At 46.8% G+C, this 18,718-nt stretch overlaps 1 protein-coding gene across 1 annotated transcript in view; it reads left to right on the top strand.

Moving 5' to 3' along the window:
- The first annotated feature begins 46 nt into the window (after positions 1 to 46).
- The window catches only part of LOC308351818 (synaptotagmin-9-like), a 52,406-nt gene continuing 33,734 nt past the window's right edge, over positions 47 to 18,718 (top strand). The window contains exons 1-2 of the mRNA XM_080817758.1: positions 47 to 212; positions 2,268 to 2,397. Coding sequence (XP_080673884.1) covers positions 64 to 212; positions 2,268 to 2,397 — 279 coding nt within the window. The 5' untranslated portion in view covers positions 47 to 63. The remainder of the gene's footprint in view (positions 213 to 2,267; positions 2,398 to 18,718) is intronic.

The following is an 18,718-nucleotide window of genomic DNA, read 5'->3' as shown; positions in this document are numbered from 1 at the left end:
ATCTATCCTCACAGTCCCCCCGCTTCTCCTGGTTGTACAGATCCCTACGTGAAAGTATCGCTGATGTGTGATGGCAGACGACTGAAGAAGAGGAAAACATCCACCAAGAGGAACACTCTGAACCCTGTTTACAACGAAGCCATAGTCTTTGATGTCCCTCCCGAGAACATTGACCAAATCCACTTGGCCATAGCTGTCATGGACTACGACCGGTGAGATGCCTGGAGCTCTCTCTCAGGGCAGGTCTGCTGCACCTGGGGCAGGGAGGGCAGCGGGGGGAAATGGGGCCACAAATGCCCAGCTGGCATCCCAGGCTGCTGGAAACAAGTCAGGGGAGTGCCCCAGGGAAAGCTGACTGACAAGGAATCGGCATTTTCCAAACCATGCTGAAGAGTCCTATTACCCAAGTCCTATGTCCCCCTTTTCATTTCTCTCTCCTTCCCCATCCTCTCCTCCTTTCCTCCTCCTCCCCTCTCCATCCCTGCACACTCCCCAGAATCTCACCCTGGGAAACTGGGGCCCCACAGGTCTTAATCTTCTCCCGCGCAATCCTGCCTGGCCTTTGTGGGAAGATTCCACTCAAAATAGCAGAGTGATTCCTTTAGCCACACCACCAACATTTCTAAATACATAACTCTGTTATTTTTTTCCCTTCTCCCAGTGTGTTTAATAAAGATCATTTCCATCCACTTAAGTCTGAAAGCAAACAGAAATGTTCTCTTGAAAATGCTAGAATCAGTATGGATGACAGGGTACATTAAAATGTATAAGATGCTCGACTTTCTAATTAATACAGCACAGAAGAGATATTTATAGCTTGCATTGTAGCCAATTGTGTATTTAAAGGACAGATTTGAAAAACAGTCATTTTAATATGCAAAGGAAGTACCAACAGGGAATTAGACATGTTAAACCAGTCATTAGACTGAAATGCAAAGTCTCTTTTTAATTGGAAACCTCCCACGTGGTCTGGGCACAATTATAAAAAAAATCATTCTGACTTCGAATATAATCTTACAAATATTATTTGCAGCTAAGAATTTTCCCACATACTCCTGAAATGTCAGTAAGGCAGCTTCAGCACCCCAAACACTCTTCCTAGCAGATGCCTAGGTCAAGCAGAACTGTCTCCCAACCCAGGGAACACATGGCTTGGCTCAGCGGCCCAGGGGTGTGACAGCCCACATCGGGCAAAAGACCTTATCCTGTCTTCTCTGCAGGAATCGCAACACCAATAGTGTCAGCCCACAGGAGGGGCCATTGCCCACCAACCGTGGAAAGCTAGGCCAGCTTTTTTCAAGTGATTGCCAAGTTTCCCGCATCGACAAATCTGATTATATGAGCTCTGCTTCAATTCAATTCTCAGTAAACTCATGAATCTGCCTGGAAAAATCCATGGCAGAATTCATGGGGCTTCTGCATGCAACTGATTTTAATGAGCATGGACTCAAATATCCTTCACACTCCCTTACCCATGTCTCACCCTTCCTCCCTACATACAAATAGGAGAAAAACCACTCATCTTTGCCAGAAGGAAAAAGAAAGCCCATGAGTTTGGATCCCAAAGAGTTAAAGGATTTTGTTCTGGTTAGTCAGACGACTTCTAACCAAAAACTGCTAAGGGGGAAAAATTGTCCCAAGTCAGGGATGTACCCTGAAGTTTTCAGAAATATTAACCCTGAAGTTACAGGAGCTCAGTATCTTTCTATAGGAGGAAATCAAGTCAGCTCAAAGAAGCAAAGATGGGCTTGGAAGGAAGGAGGGGAGAGCATGAGAGCGCATGATCTCTGAAGAGAGGGGTTGCAAGAAGCCCCAGGAGCTATCTCCACCCTGCCCCCTTTGTAAGCTCCAGACCATGGCTGCCCTACATGGCGCGTTTCCCTTACCCATACTTGGTTGCCTCTGACAGGAATTTGAGCAGCCATTAATGCAAGGAACTCCTTTCAGATGGCCTCCCTTTCATTATATAAGTTTGAACCTAGTTCTAGAACCAGAGTTGTCATCCTTCGCATGCATCAGGAACAAGCTAAGCCATTCCAGTGTTACAAAAGCCAAGGTGTGTGATGGTCACGCTCTACTCTTCTCGTCTATGCCCCTAAGTATAATACTGGATCCCAAGTTCTATTGGCTGTTGAGTTTGTACTATAGTTTTAAATGAGGGAAGGAAAAGAACCACCCTTCCCCTCATTCCTACTAGTTTAATTGAGTAGCTGTTGCTCTTATATACCAGAATTTTAAGAAAAAATTATTGTGGGCCATTTTCACAGTGTAGGTCATAATGAGATCATCGGAGTGTGTCAAGTAGGCAACGAAGCTGAGAGGCTGGGCAGAGACCACTGGAGTGAAATGCTGTCATATCCTCGGAAGCCCATCGCACACTGGCATTCTCTGGTGGAGGTAAGACCCTACTCCCACATGTTGCACTTTGTGGAAGAAGAAATGCTTTGCTATTGAAATGCAGGAGCCACCATAAGTGTGAGTGTACCGGGGTCTATGGTCATCGATGGGTTTCTCTGGCTGCCTTTCCTGGGTTGTTGGAAATTGCCTTCAATGTAAGGTTGAGTCTATGTGCCCCACCCATCTAGTAGGTTTTGAACATTGATCACTCATCCCTTGCTTTGTTTGTCTTCAAAAATGATCGGGATTCTCTGATTCCATGTTGTGGCTTTGGGTTGACATTTGGAAGGTGTCTGCAAGATCTAGCTGAGTGTGGAGTTTCGGGTTGCCATAGGGAGGTGTATGCGGAGCATCAGAGAGAACTTGAGACTGGGAGAGCAGAGACCCAGATTCCAAGACCGGCTCTAGCATTAACCTGTGATCCTAGACAAGCTGCTTAGAATCAGTTTCAACTACATGTGACGAAAGTCCCCAAAACAACAAATGCAATGGAAATCTCTCTTACATTTAAAAAAAAAAAAAAGGTCCAGGTATACCTGAGTCGCTCCGTTGGTTAAGCATCTGCCTTCAGCTCAGGTCATGATCCCAGGGTCCCGGGATCGAGTCCCACATCCGGCTCCTTGCTCAGCAGGGAGCCTGCTGCTCCCCCTCCTTGTGCGCTCTCTCTCTCTCTCTCTCTCTGACAAACAAATAAATAATATTTAAAATAAAATAAAAATTTTTAAAAGGTCCAGAAGAAGGCAATCTAGGGTGTTACAGTGGCTCTGTAATCAATAGAGACCTAGACTTGTGTCTTTCTGCTTCACTGTCACAGTACAGGTTTGTTTTTGTTTTTTGTTTTGGGGGGTTACCTCATTGAATAACATGGCTGCTAAGCTCCAACCATGACATATCTTCCAGGTCACAGAAAAGTGGAAAGAGACAAAAGACAAAAGCACACACATTTTCTTTTAAAGGATTTTCCTTGATGTCTCCTGCAACACATCTACCTGTATTTAACTTAGTCACAGAACAGTCCTATGGACACATGTGGGAAATGTATGCTTTTATTGGGTGGAAATAGGCCCAACTGAAAACCTGGGTTCTGTATGGAGGGAAGAAGAGAGGAGTGAATCCTTGCATACAGTGAGTCATCATTCTGCCGCATACCTTCCTTCATTCACTCACCATCCCCTTCCCCTGTCGCTTACTTCTCGTTTATGCTTCCCCCATCTGTCTTTGCCCATTGACTCACTCTCTTATTTATTTACTAACTCATTCTCTCAAAAACAAATTGCATTCATTAGGTAACATTTGTGAGAGTGAAATGCCATATTAGATAAAGAAAACAGATGGGACTAAGAAACCTTCCTCCAAAGAGCTTATAGATACCAGAGAGGCAGAAGAAAGCATGCAAACGGATCATTAAAATGCCCAGTCATAAGCATTAACATCCACATCAGGTGCTACTGGAGTGCAAAGGAGGGAGGTGAGATTGTCCATGTAGCATTCTTCCTCCTGCTCTTGGGAAGGAAAGGGCAGGGAGCCCCTGGGAACCTAGACTCCAAGGAGCATGGGTTCCAGGCAGAGAACTTTCCTCTTATTCTCCCAGTGCAGGCAGCTCTGTTCCTTCCAAAAGCCAACCTGAGCAGCCAAGACAAGAGCCTCATCAGTATGGGCTCTGCCGCCATTGAGAGTCAGGAGAGCCAGGCTGAAGCTGGCATGCTGGGAAGCTGTGGAGAGGCTGTGGGCCTGGGGAGGAAGGGACAGTCTCCCTTTGTTGGAGGCAGTGCTGGGAGGAGAAGAGCAGTGTAGGCCTTATGCACTGGTCTAAGCTTCAGGCCATTGGGTGTATTCAAGCAGCACCTAGGGTCCCCTAATTTACAGGTCCCTGTGGATACCTCTGCCCTGGGCCATCAAAGCTAGGACTCTTTCTTTCCTGGATTCAAAATTAATCCCTAAGGGAGACTCACTATCCCTGTGAACCACCTGAGAAGTAGCTAGGAGATGGATGCTGACCCAGCTGCCCCTTGCTTCTCCAGCTCCTGGTGGGACTTTCAGAGAAGTCCGTGTGGGGGCTCATAATCACCTGTGTCTGCTGGTAGCATGGCCATCAGAGCAATTATAATAGACTTTTTGCACACTTATAAGTCTCTGCTGACTTTAATTCTTGCTTTTAATCTGGAGGGTCTCAGAGTGTCCCAGACCTCTCCGTTTCTCAGGACACAGGATGGGAAAGGAGTGGGGTTTAGGGGTATGATGTGGGGCTGAGACAGGAGCCCCAATTTGGTGCATAGGCAGCTCCCTCTCAATGCCCTTACTGGGGAGGAAAGACAGGTGGGGCATTGCACATGAGCCCCGAGTGGCCATGCACGCATGGAACCCAATGGGAAGTCTAGAAAGCACGCTTTGGAAGCTGCCTTGGCATCTGAGGAAAAAGCGCTGTCTGGTTTTGCAAACCTAGGAGATAGTCCCTAAACCCCGAGCACTTGGCATTTCACAAATGTGTGTATGACAGCTGTGTGAGTGAGAAATCCTTACTTTTGAGGTTAAACCACCAAAACTTGGGGAGTCATTTGTTGCAGCAGATAGAATGGCTTTAGCTGGTGTGATGGGGTTTTCTCACCTGCTTCTGTGGAACCACGTGCCCGGGCACTTTTGGGAGGTGAGGGTCTCTCTGTCCCATGGCATCATGTCTCTTCAAAGTACGTATCCCAGACTCCATATCCATCCCCAGAGCGGAAGCCATACTTTCCCTCTTAAAAATAAAGGTGCAGCTAGCCGAATTAGGGCACTGGTACCAGCTGAGATGAAAAGCAGGATTGGAAAGGTCACCGTGCCGTGTGGACAGTGTGAGGATGGAGGGGGGAGGAGTGGAGCCCGAGGGTGGAGATGCTCGCTGGGATGGGCCTGTGTTCATATCCCTGTGCTGCCACCCACAACCTGTGGGTTTCTGTCAGAATCTCAGTTTTCTCATCTGCACGGTGGCCACAATAGAATGTGTCTCCCAAGGGAGGCTGTGAGGAGTAAACGGTCTAATGGCTGGATGGGGAGCACAGTGGCGGGCACATAAGAAACACTCCATGAGGTTCTCTGTCATGGTCATTATTATGTGTGTCCCACCTGGGGAGGGACTGCCATGTGTCCTCATGGGACTCTCATCCACAGTGTTTGTCTTAGAGCATGAAAGGGAGGCTGAAGTCCCCCATCCCCGGTATCCTGGGGAGCCATCACCTCAGAAACGGGGAAAGGATCATTTGAGGCGTGACTGGGCACAGATGCTCATACTGAAGTTCTGTTTCTTCTCCTCTCTTCTTAGACACTCTACGAACGTTTAAATGTTCTGCTTTAAGATAAAAACAGCGATTAAGTCCCAGTCCCGTGTGTGTGCATGTGTACGTAAACATGCAGGTGTGAATGAACGAGAGAAAGGGAAGAGAGAGAATACGGGGTAGTTAGTATTTAGTATAGAGGAAGGCTGAGCTGGCAGAAGCTCCTCACTGCTGGGGGCTGAGGGACCAGGTCAGGGCTGAACCCTGAGCCCTGCAGAGATCTGGCAGCTGACTCCAAGCTGCCTCCAACACACCCTGACCTTGCCAGGGCAGGTGGCAGATGGAGTCTTCAAAGCCAATGAGTTAAAAAATCCATTTCTCTCTCAGAGTTTCTGGATGGCTTCACTGCACACTCAAAGGTCAGCCAATATAGCTCCCTTTATTGTCCATGATGTCAAAGGCTTGGGAAGCGGTGCAGACACCCCCAGAGCTGGCTGCCCGGGACCTGGGGGCAGGAGTAGCCCCTCTTTAGGGCCTCGGGAGGGGACCGAGCTCTTGGAGCTCCCATCGCAGCCCCCTCGCCAGCATATCCCAGAGAAGGTGGTGTTGGCCTGGCCCCATCCCAGCACCTTTCCCATCCTCCTGCCTGTGGAGCTGGCCTCCATCATGAACCCCAGCAAGAGGAATCAAAATCGCTCCCAGTTTTCATCGCTTCCCACCATAGTGCCGCATAACCTGTGTAGTATCGAGTAGTGACCTGGGCTCATGGGAGGCCCAGACACAGACACTATTGGGCTAAATAAAATTTTACTTTTCTAAAAGAGTGAGAAGACAAATATCCAATCAGAATATAGAGGGAAGATCAGCAACATTATCCTGACTGTCAGAGAGATAAGATTCTAAACCCCAGAGTCCTACTCAAGCTGTGCTTCGGTGTGGATAAGTCTCCTCTCTCCATGCTCAGCATCTCATACATATGCATGTCTGAGGTTAATGGGGTTCTGCTCCCGGCTGGTCTGCTGATCTACAGGGCCACCTCGCTGAGCCCAGGGCCCCCAGCCACTCAGAGTTAAACAGTCCCATACAGCTGAGGGACAGAGGGACAGGTGTGGCTTGAACAGTACTCAGCAACCACCCTCTGGAGCCTCCTTCAAGGGGTAAACTTACAGCTGTAGATCTAAAGCAAGAGTCAGTTACCCAGACTCCCCTGGGAGTTACATGAAGAGGCCCTTGAACCAGCTCTAGGAAGTGTTCATCAAGTGCACTGCAGAGCCTGCCTGGAGTCTTCGAGGTACACACATTCCCATTTGATCACCCTGGTTGGGTCTCCCCCGGCCTGCTTTGCCGTTGGTCAGAGGTCATAGAAATATGAGCCAGTGCCCACTCCAGCTTCCTGAGAAGGGCCCAGACGGGATGCAGAAAGTGCTGCAGGTGAACACCCCTGATGCCCAGATTCTGAAGTGAAGAAGTCAGAGGCTTTAGCACTTTGGGCAAATTGTTATTTAAAAAAAAAACAAAAAACAAAAAACAAAAAACTGAGGAAACAGGAGTGTTTCTCCAGAAAGAGGAGGGATTGGCTGGAAAGAACCGAGCAAGAGATCAGGTTCTTATCAAAGGAGTTTGGGTCTGTTGCAGGGCTTGGGTCCCAGTGAGGACTAGACCAGCAGAGAAGGAAACTGAGACTGGTTGTGGGAGATGGGGGGGGAAGGGGAGGTGAATTGTAGGCTGAGGAACAGGACAGAGAGAGCTGGAAGTGCTGCCACTCAGAAGGAGCTGAGGCAGCCCCCTCGCAGGTCTTTGGAAATACCATGAATCCAGTTCTGATAAGTAGGGAATGAACTGAGCCTGGCGATCACATGCTTTGCCTTTGGAAGGGGTGGCACTCAGGAACTGGGTCCGTGAGCATGAGCCTAATGCGTGTGTCAGGGGCAGTAAGGAGTGGCACCTGGAGGGCTACATGCTAGCACAGTCTCTTCCCCATGTTGTGACCCCCCTCACCCCCAGGTATAATCCTAGAGAAGCTCTCAGTGTCTCAAAACAAGATGCTTGGTCTGGATGGGAACTGAGGGAACAAGGAGCCTTTAAAGTACATTAAAATAGTGTACAAAAATGTAAATTTCTTTATTCTCTAAAATGAATACTATCCTGGTAAGGAACAGGAAGTAAAAAAAAAAAATCTTGATCTTGCTAATTAATGTTTCTGGTCTTTTCTAGATTATTTCAGTCTCTCTGGCTTATTCAGGCAAATGTCATGTTCAAATTCCCTACCATAGTTATTTCCCTTCTTCCTCAAGGCCTCTTCTTCATCCTTCCCAAGCTGGTGTCCAGGTGTAGGGAAGCCCAGTGGCAGGGGCAGACTGCACGCCTTCGTCTCACTGAGGATATCGTCCTTCTTGTCTTTGGCCATCAGACGTCACTGTCACTGCCTGTGCTAAGGATCTCTGTTCATGGAACTTGTGACCTGTCCTCGCAGTACAAGCCAGGCATGATTGCTTCTTGGGAGTATGGCCCCTTCAAGACTAACCCAACCCAGATTTGGCTCTTACCAGCCCTATAGATCACTGAGGTCTGTCAGCACCTCTCACTTGATGCCTGGCCTAGGAAACCTGGGAAGTCTTTGCAGGCCTTGGTATGGGGTCACTTCCCCACTTGCTGGACCTCCCTTGAACCCTGTCAGCCAACAGTCACCTCGTTTCCACACCCTGCAAGCGTCGGGACACATGGGAGCTACAGGAGTCTTGATGACATTACAGGCACCCTCTGCATGCTCATTCAGTTATGTCACCATTTCTTTTTATTTTTCTTTTAAGATTTTATTTTTAGATAGGCTTCATGACCAGTGTGGGGCTTGAACTCACAACCCTGATTTCAAGAACCACACAAATCTACCCACTGAACCAGCCGGGCACCCCATGGGGCCATTTCTACGTTTTCCTCTGGCCCCGTGTTGACAGAGGGACCACATCTACCTTTAGCCTCCTCCACCTGAAACTTGGGATTTAGGGCCTGAGGGGTGAAGTCAGGACTCAGGACCTCACATGAGAGCCTCTCTTCCCCTCTCCCTATCTCTTCTGCCAAAGACTCTCTACTTCTTCCTCCCAGCTGGTGGAAACTTCTGTAACTAAACTCATGTGAGGTTGCTCCTTGGTGAGTTACAGATGGAGACTACACCCTGGGGAGTTGTCACGAGAAGCAAACTTCATTTGCAGCAAATAAGATCATAGAGCATAACTTCCAAAGCCCTCCCCCACCAAGCAAGGATGAGGAGGTTTTTTTATTTAAAGTTTAGGATAAAAAGAAAAATAAGTTAAATAAAGTTTAGGATGAATATTGAGAAAGGGGAGCTTTGTCCTCACTTGTAAAGGCGAACATGGGTTGTGCAGACATACTTAGAAAACATGCCTATACATTCATCCTGTGTTAGTGAAGCTCGTGCTCCTTCTAGGGGCTGATACATTGATGTATCAGCTAGTGAAGCAGAGGTAACTGTCAGACATGGAGAAGGGGCTGTGGGCATGCTCCTGGGCCACAAGAGCAATATAAGCCGACTGGAGTCTTGGGCTCCTTATCTTGGAGCCCAGAGCAGGGACTTGCTTACTTTTGAAACAGCACTGGGGGTTTTACAAGTGACTGATGGTCTCTGATACGGTCAGGCTGTTTCCTGATCTGGTAGACATGAGTGGTTTTTGCATTTCTTTGTAATTCTGCCACCTCCCAGAAAGTTGTACAGGAAGTGCGCTGATATGGTAGATCAGGGAAAACAGCTGGGGACCTAAAATGACTTCTCTTAGGTCACTGAAGCTATATCTCGTCTTTCTTGGGGGGGGGGGTGCTGACTCCTTATGCTTACGCATCCTTTGTATCCAGCATGATTCCTCTCCACTTACGCCTTATGTTCAGATATCCCGGGTTTCCTCCCAACATGGGAACGTTTGGAATTTAGGTGTATCTCTTGTCTCTCAACAAGTCCTGGCTTTCCAGATTCTTGTTTCATGAGGGACTCGCTGATAATTGACCTTGTGTTATTTGCCCTTGGCTTATACGAATACGTGGCATGGATTCATTGCATGAACCACGTGACTGGCAGAGACTGGAAATACTGCCTCAGTTACATAGGTATTGATAGTGTTGATGAATGGATGGATGGATGGATGGATGGATGGATGAATAAATGAAAGAATGAGACATATAGTGAAAGTATCTAGGTTCCTTTAGTTCTAAAGTTCCACAATTTTCCATTCAACAGAGTCCAAAGTAGAAGTCAGTTCAGGGCAAGAAGTAAACGGTACTGATGCTGAATTTGCAGTGGGCTGTTCAAATGAAAATGACCCTTATTAAACTCCAAGTTTTGATTAACTTTTCTCCATTTAGGAGGAGGATATGAGAAGAGGTCATTTCCTCCCTTTGTTCCCACCGTTTAAAAAATCAAAATTCCACTGAGTAAATTTAAAGATCTTACTGACTTTATCCAGGGATTCATGAATTGGGCAGCAATCCATCTGGCAGGTGGAAAGGAGCTCTGAGTGGAAGCCTTCTCTAGGCAGAAGGAGGTGAAGCAAGCAAGTTGTTCTAGCAAAGAGTGGATTGTTTCCAGCAAGACCACCTTCCTTTGAGGGGAGAGAGGGGCTGGGCAGGTTACTTCATGAGTGCTGACCAGGTCAGTCCAGATTGATTGGTTAAAGGTCACATCCCTGGGATGTGACCCACAACCTCTGGGAGAGGTTGAAATTGCAGTTAGGTTAGGTATTAAGTCTTGGTTTGCTGACGCGACTGACTCCATTTGGGGCCTATTGTTTCTTTTGTTGTGTTTTTTTTTTAACTGCCATCTGGTGATAATTTTGAGTGCAATTGAGAAATATTCAGAACAGTAATGAGGCACCAGAGTAAATCATGAAAGGCCCCTCAAGCTGAGTAGGTAGCTGGATGCTAGAGTACTTCAGAGACTTCTTTATATAAGAGACAGAGGAAGCAGAAACACCACAAAGACATCTATGATGAGTGGTAAACAGGTGAATGAGAACTGATCAGGAGGGACAAGGACATGAGTCCATAGTTGGCTTTTCTCACCAGGGAAACACTTTAGCAGTGGTTTTATACAATGTAATGATTCACTCCACGTGTCTGTGATGATAAAAAAGAGAAAAAATAGCAAAAAAATATTTTTAGACAAAATAAAGGACTTTTAATTTAGATTTTTTTTTTAAATAGACTCTTTTTATTGGTGAGATTTAGCATGCCAGCATCCATAAAACCTGTAGGGTCACTGAAGCAAAACCAATTGCAAAGAACGTAAAGATATCCTATATATTTGGGATCTAAAAAACATTAACAAACCTTTTAGAATCTGTGCCAGTTGTTACAAGCAGCCAGAATGTCGTTGGGACAAGTAGGCATGGTTAGTGTTAATGGGGCATCAAATTTCCAGCTGGTGGAGGAAAATGGTCAGCAGACAAAGGCAAGAGTACTCAGTAGCTCCCAAGCAAGTCTTCTTTCTTGTATTGAATTAGCTATACCAAAAAAAAAAAAAAGACACCAAATATTTTCTTACCTTTAACTGGGATACAAACTCAGCATTCTTCTGAGTATCTGTAGAGATAGTAATCTTACAAAACATGGAAACATTTGGGAGCAACACTAGAGGTATAGGAGATAATAATAACGTGTTAGAAAATAACATTTTCTGCCTGAACAAAAAGTCAACTACATCTTGACTCTCCTCTCATTCAAAAATGACCTCGCCCCAGCAGTCACTGCCCTGGAGCACATCTGCTGCACATTTGAATAGTAATTAAATCAGAAAGTGGTTAACAATGGGCTTGGACCTTCAGCAATCTTCCATCCCCAGGAATGGCATTCAGAGGTGATGGTTTATACAGTGGGCCAGTTCTTCCCCCCCCACCAGAGGCAATGCACTAGAATGAATGCCTCCTGCCAACTTCCGAAAGAGGGGATAAAAGGGAACTTCCTGGGTTAAGGGGCCTAGAGCAGGGGTAGCGCATCTTGGCAGAGGATGGTGGATGTCTGGAAGGCCACCAAACATGGAGGTCTGTCAGAGCTGTGCCGATTGAATGCTGCTTCCTAAATATCACGAGATCACCTGTTTGGTAGGCAAAGCTGAGTTTATTGCTGCTTGCCTGGTACAGAATAGGGGAGCTTGGTTAGAACTGGGTAAAGATCAGGATGTGATAGTTTAAGTAGACACAGCAAGGTGAGGATTGTGAGGCCAAGATCCAGAGAGTTTGGGGGTAGGGGTGTCTGGGTGGCTCAGTTGGTTTAGCGTCCAATTCTTGATTTCGGCTGAGATCACGATCTCAGGGTCGTAAGATCAAGCCCCGCCTTGGGCTCCACGCTAAGTGTGGAGGCTGCTTAAGATTCTCTCCCTCCCCCTCTTGCCCCCTCCCCACCAGCCTACACACTTACCTCTGAGTTCTCACTCTCTGTCTCCTAAAAAAAAAGGGGGGGGGAGGAGGAGAAAAACAGAGTTTTGGAGTATAAACTTGTCTTTTGATGCTCTCTAAGGAAGAACCAACCAGTGGTCTTTTGAGAACTCCATTTAATGAGCAATGACATTATTTGCAAGTTTTATCTCACTTGGCAAAGGTCTCTAGGAATAGTAAAGTTGTGTTAATGAAGACAGTAGAAAAATACAGTCAAGTTAACATAGAGCACATTCTTTAGACAGTTAACTGTCTTGGGGTAGATGGCTTTAATTCTCATACCCCAAGAGTAAGAAGCAGGAGAGCTGACAAGGATTTTGCCCAGTTCTGTAGGTGCCCACAGACAGTGTGAACGTTTATTAATTGCCTGCCCAACATCAGCCCGTCTTTCTGATAGCTCTGATTCTCACTGGGGATTCTAGGGAGCCTGACTCCAGCTTTGCTTCTAGTGATGAAACTATGACCTGTTCCCAGGCTAAACCAGTTAAACCAACCATGGGGATTAGCACTGCATAAACTGATTCAGTCAGAGAGCATTGGAGAACATTTGGTGTGAATGCTTGGATATAGATGCTATCTTTCCTCTTAGATGTAAACTAAGAAGCATATACCCCAGCAGCAGCTGTGGCCCTTTTGCAGCTCTAGAAATCCAGGCATAGGGTGAGCCCAACCCTATGGATGGCAAAACAGAGAGATGAAAAGAATGCAGACCCTTGATCCTATGATTGAGTTGCTCGATCAAGCCTTTCCTGAATATAGTATTACCCCTGACCTCTATGAATATGTAAACATATAAATTCCCTTTGTTAGGTAAGCAATATGAGATAGGATTTCTGTTGTTTGAAACAGAGACATCTTATCTGGACTCTGGTAAACACCCACCCTACTCCTTACCCATTTGGTGTTCCCTTGGAATGAAGAGAACCATTCTCGAAGCTGCCATGAGATCAGCTCTTCTGTCTTGCTCACTGTGGTATATCTAGGACCTACCGAAGTATATGGCACATGGTAGACATTGAGTGAAGTTTTCCTAAGGAAACACCATCAGTGTTTGGTTGCTTAGCTCATCTCTTGAAATAGTTATAGCTAAAAGAGAGACTCTCCACTCTTAATGAGGCACAAATATTACTGTATCAAATTAGGGGGAGGGTTGCCTGACTTTGGCTCAGATCATGATCCCAGGGTCCTGGGATCAACCCCATATTGGGTTTCTTGCTCAGTAGGGAGTCTGCTCTCCCACTGTCCTCTCCCTCTGTTTCTCCCCCAGCTCCTTTCTCTCCCTTTCGCTTTCTCTCTCTCTCTCTCAATTAAGTGGATGAGATCTTTGAAAAGAAAATTTAGGGGGAGAACTGCTTTCCTTTTATGTTTGTATCCTATTTTGTAAAGGGAAATTCAAACCCCGTATGGACCTGAAGGACCTGTGGGCTGCTCCGTAGCAGCTGGTGGCCCCTTGGGTTGATAAAGGCACAGTTGTTCAGGGGTGAAGAGCAGTCACATGCCTTTTGTTCCCATTGATGTCCCTATTATGTGCTACAATTCCTCTGTGAAGAATGAAAATAAAAATCTCTACTTTTTTAATAACAGTATTTTAGCAACTCTACCATTATCTTCTAATCCCATTCTTAATTTATTTTATTTTTATTTATGAGCTAAAGCTCAGTTATATGTTTAAAGCCTGTGATCAGTGGTGGTAGAATTAAATATTTTTCCCCATTTCAGATCGAGTTCAGCACATGAAATGTGATGACATTGATCATTCAAATGCTTGGAAATAAGGAAATGGGGGAAAAACTCACTGAGTAATTACAAAATGCGACTTTAACTCTAAGGTTTAGGGTATGGTACCGAGAGTTGTGCTCAGACTATTAGAAGGAGAAGCAGTTATGAATGAGGTAGCTGAGGATCTGCGTGTGCTTAAATACTGTACATATTGATGGTAAGTGTCCAGATTTAGAAAGTTTACTAGAAGGTCATAAAGCCAATCAACAAAATGCCATCCAAAGAGATTCAAATTGACTAAAATTAAGCAATATAAACATTCGGAATTTTCCTTCCTAATACTAGTGCGTAATGAAGTCCCTGAAGGGGGCATGGAGATGCAGATTCGGAATGTTTTTAGTTGGTCCTTACCTGCATTCTCCCTCTCTGTTGCCTGGAATCATGGTCACATTGAGGAGCAGGGCTGAATGAAACAGGCAACACCTATTTGCAGGGGAAGATGGGCATGGAGCCTGTAGGGTCTGTAACTAAGATTGAGAGGTGGAGTGACCAGTGCTCCCTTCTTAGTTCTGGAAGCTTCTATACAGGGGTCATAAGTGGAGCCCCCCTCCAGGGGCAGTGACTGTCGCTGCAGATTCAGCCTCTTCCAAAGAAGCCAAGAGTGAAGGCAAGGATCAGGATGGGCTTCTCTTAGAATGGTGGCAGAGCTCTTCATGGCAGACTTTTAGGATTGAGGTAGGATGCAAGCAGGATCTCAGCTTGGCAGGGTGGGTCTATCTGGGGTGAAGGCGGGCGATGTGGGAGTTTGGCTCCGCTCTGCACTGAGGTCCAGGAATGTGTTGATACTTGAGGCCCTTGGGAGATAGCATCACAGGACCTTAAGGCACATAAGGCAGCCACAGAGCTACAGTTCTGCCTCTTCCCCTGGAGCCACAGGTGAAGCCAACAGTGCATTCATAGGTGAATAGTTGGGAGTGACAGAATCTGATTTCTCACTTGCATTTTAAGTTTTTTGTTCCTTCAAGTTGCAAAATGGCTGCTCCCAGGACTGGCACTAAGGGCTCAGATCCTACTTAAAGATAATGTGACAGTTCCGTTGCTTCTCAAGTATGGTGTGAATGTGGGCATGCCTAGTACAAAACCCTTTTATCAGGATTAAGGATCCAGGGATCCTTGTAGCGAAAGAAATAGTAACTCAGGGCAGCCCTACACTCTCAAGACGACAAGGGGAAATCTGGGGTCCCGGTGTCGCACACTGAGTCCAGCAGAATCACAGCCGTCCCACACAGCGCGCGCGCTGTGCCACTCCCATCCTGCTGCTGCTCGCACACGTCAGTGGGCACCAAAGTGTTAATAGTGAAGGCCTTGGGAAAGCTATGCTTTGTTACAGGGAAATAGCTTTTAGCTCCAGCTGCTGCTGCCAGAGAACATGCTTGAAAGCAAGAAAGGGAATAATGGGCAAGGAAAGGACTTCTGAATCACATGGGAGTCTTCAAGGACTACTCAGCCCAGAAGATGTTCTTCTTACTGCTTTAAGCCATTAATTCTCTAAAGCCCCCAGCACAGATGCAGCAGCTTCCTTCACTGTCTGCAGATGGTGTCGGAGTTCATGGGAGCCCAGGAGACTGCCTCGCTGTGTAAAGGACTTCCTCAGTAGCAGGAACTAGGAAAGGCATTAAGAACAGGAGCAGCACTGGAAATGCAGTGCTGAGCCTTGGGTTGTCGTCAGCGAGGATGGCTCTGAGCTTATGAGAGTCCTTGAGCCACCGCAGAGACTGCTTGAACTCTTTGCTCAGTGAATCAGCTGCAAAGATCAGAAGGGGACTCCAGGAGCCAGGGAGTGCTGTGGAACCAGGGCTGTTAAAGAACAAGCAGATCGGATCAGACTCAGGCTTCACCCACTCACATCCAGGGAGAGGATTGGGAAGGTTAAGGCTGGCGCCTTCTGCCATCCCCACCCCACCATACTAGGAGAACATTAGGTGGCCTCTGTTTTTAAGGATCTGGATTGCTGAGTGGGTCTTACCTGCTGAATAGCTGTTGAGTGGGGTGGGATAGGTTGGAAAAGGGCCCTACATGTGGTTGAAGAAGCTCAAAGAAGAGTAGAGTAGGTCTTGGGGAGAGGTTTGGGGGGCTCACTGGAGAGCCCATGGAAGTTCTACATGATTCTAAATTATTTGTAATCTGCTCTTTATATGCACCTGTAAATGTGCAAATTTCAGAAATTAGTTCCTAGCAAACCCAAAGGCTTCAATGAATTGTTTAACACAGGGCTGTCTAGTTTGGCAAGGTTTGGTTTGGTTTGGTGAATTATTTCCTGAAGTCAAATCTGACCTGGAAATTGAATGAGTAAAACAGATACATGTAAGTGCTACTGTGGTTGAAACAGACAGAAGAAGCAAAGAGCAAAATCATTTAATCAAAGAGGAAGGCATGACCAGTTCCACTTCCTGGTGGGCTAGCGGGCTTGTGCTGCATTACTGGGGTCTAACAGGGAGGAGAGCCTGATGCCAGCTTGGCCATTTAGAGCTCTGGTACTCTGCGCCAGAGCAAATTACCTACTCCCTCTCAGGTCAGCTTCCTCCTAGGCAAAATGAACTGCCTCAGTAACCGCTGTAGCGATTAAATGATACAGCATAGATGAGCACGCCCCGCATAGTCTCTAGCAGTGAAAGATTCTCAGCGAGTATGGAACAAGTGGGAAAACACAACCCCACCCAGCCTTTCAGTCCCTGGTGCTTGCTGAGTATCTTGCCATGCTCCAATAAGGTAACTAGTCCTAGGGATGTTCCAAGTTGTCGTTTCTCTGGCTTTTGGAATTTCCAGTGTTTTGTAGAGACTTCAATGTCAAGAACACAAGGAGTAGCACCATATTTCAGTAAGCTCCCAATTTTTCTAGAATAGAGCAGTGGCCTCAAATCATCTTAGCTAATTTAGAGTAAGTAATACATCTTATATCATGACCTACCAGATATAAAACTGAAACAAAAGTTTCATGAAATAATACACATGTGATGCATTTTTGGTAAAATTGTTATTAACAAAAGAATACTGGTCACAACCCGTTAAACTAGTTTCACAACCCCGCAACGGGTCACAGTTCACACTATGAAAAATGCAGTACAGGATATGCACGTTTAGCCACTGTGGTTTTGATGTAGTGTGGGAGTTTTAGGAAGGAAATGCAGAATCATAACCAGCTACATGCATTTTTTTAGGGCAATCCAGAAGACCGGGATTTTAGGCTTTTTGTCATATGTATTTCTCAGGAAACACCACCATTCGCTGGCTTTAGTGTCTCTGCGTTGGATGCTGCAGGCCTGACTTGGTGTTGCCTCACGTGCGTGAACACAGGTTATTTTTAATCACGAATATTTAACCCTCTGGTTTGGCACTGCACTAAGCTTTGCAATGCTTTAAACAGCACAGAGATACTACCTGTGTGTTTATAACTGAGAAGAATGTTGTGTAAAGCCACAGAAGGAAGGAAGAGGCAACTCTTGTTAGATAAGCAAGTGGCTGCTTTGAGAGAGTTTCCTGGGGGTAACTGTGTCCACATGGACTCTTCCACCCCTGCTGGGTGTGGGGTACTGTCCTAAGTGCTGAGGACCCAGTGCCCACTTTTAAGGAGGCTGGTGGGGGAGTCTGGCAACAGACTGTATAATCATTGTTTTCAAAATGTGGAAGGGAGCGTGGATGAGCGTGTCCCCAGCCACCCACTGGAGAAGGCTGGCCACAGAGAGACATGCTGGCCCAATGGGGCAGGCTCCGCACAGTGAGCAGGGATCTTCCTGCTGAGCAAGGAGAGGAAGGACCAATACATTCAAAGTCATAGAGATGTCCATGGTCAGCCGGTACCTGGGGCAGGGGCATTCAGGATGGCTCACACACAGGGTCCTTGGAGGTGGAAATGAGGCTGGAAACAGAGGGAAAGCCTTGTTCATCCATGATAAGGAATTTGAACTTTCTGCTGTAGATAGTAGGGGCCTTTGGAATGATTTTAAAAAGAGCTGCAACTTGCCCAAATCCGTGCTTCGAGAGGATCATGCCGACCATCTGGAGGAGCATGGACGAGAGGGATGAGGCTGGGGGAGACTGTGGGGTCCGGGTGAGTTGTGCTTGTGCTCAGGCCTGAGGGGGGCGCAAATAGAGGGGTGGGCAGGAAGAAAGTCTTGCCAAGGTTTATGGGAGGCCGGGGAGAGAGAGGAGTTTGGGGTCATGCCCAGGTGGCTCTGCTGACCCGGCGGATGCAGAATGGTAGAGAAGGAAGAGGGTGTTGGGGGGCAGGAATGAGAGGATGGGGAGCTGACAAGGAGAGAGAGGAGGATGAAGGAGTTTCAATACATGTGCCGAGAACAGTGACCTTTTGATACAGGACATTCTAAAGGATGCTCCTCTGGAGGATATATAGTGTTCACCACTAAGTGACTTCAATTTTAACCATCCACTCCCCTCCCCCACGCAGAGATGCGCACGCACACTCCTGCACGCATGCGCACTCTGCGCTCCTTCCTCCTGCCCTTCTCTTAGCAGACAGCTAGTCAGATTCTAATCTGGGCCCAAGGCTGTGGGAAGAAGGCAGGGTTGTTCTCCCAGTTTTGAAGTGAAAATGCCTATGCTTGTAATCTGCCGAAAAAGGTTAATTAGCCTGAGTTTTAAGCCTCAGATCCCTTGAGGAAGAGCACGTCCAAAAGCTCTGAGCTTTACCATCCAAAGCTCTCCCTCAATTAAAGGAGGTTGCAGGCTTTCCCAAGTAGGTGGTGTCTCAATACTGGGGAATCCCAGCTCGACTTTGACCCTACTATGAAGAGAAAGGCTGTCTATTCACGGCTGAGACTTCTAGTGCAGCCATCTCCCACTGAGGCCTCGAGTGAGGGCTGAAAAGATAATTCTGGAGCAGCCATCACCAAGGGG

Source organism: Martes martes (genome assembly GCF_963455335.1).
Source record: "Martes martes genome assembly, chromosome: 10".
Classification (NCBI taxonomy): Eukaryota; Metazoa; Chordata; class Mammalia; order Carnivora; family Mustelidae; genus Martes; species Martes martes.
The sequence above is the reverse complement of the archived record's forward strand: the minus strand, read 5'-3'. Positions and strand labels throughout refer to the sequence as shown.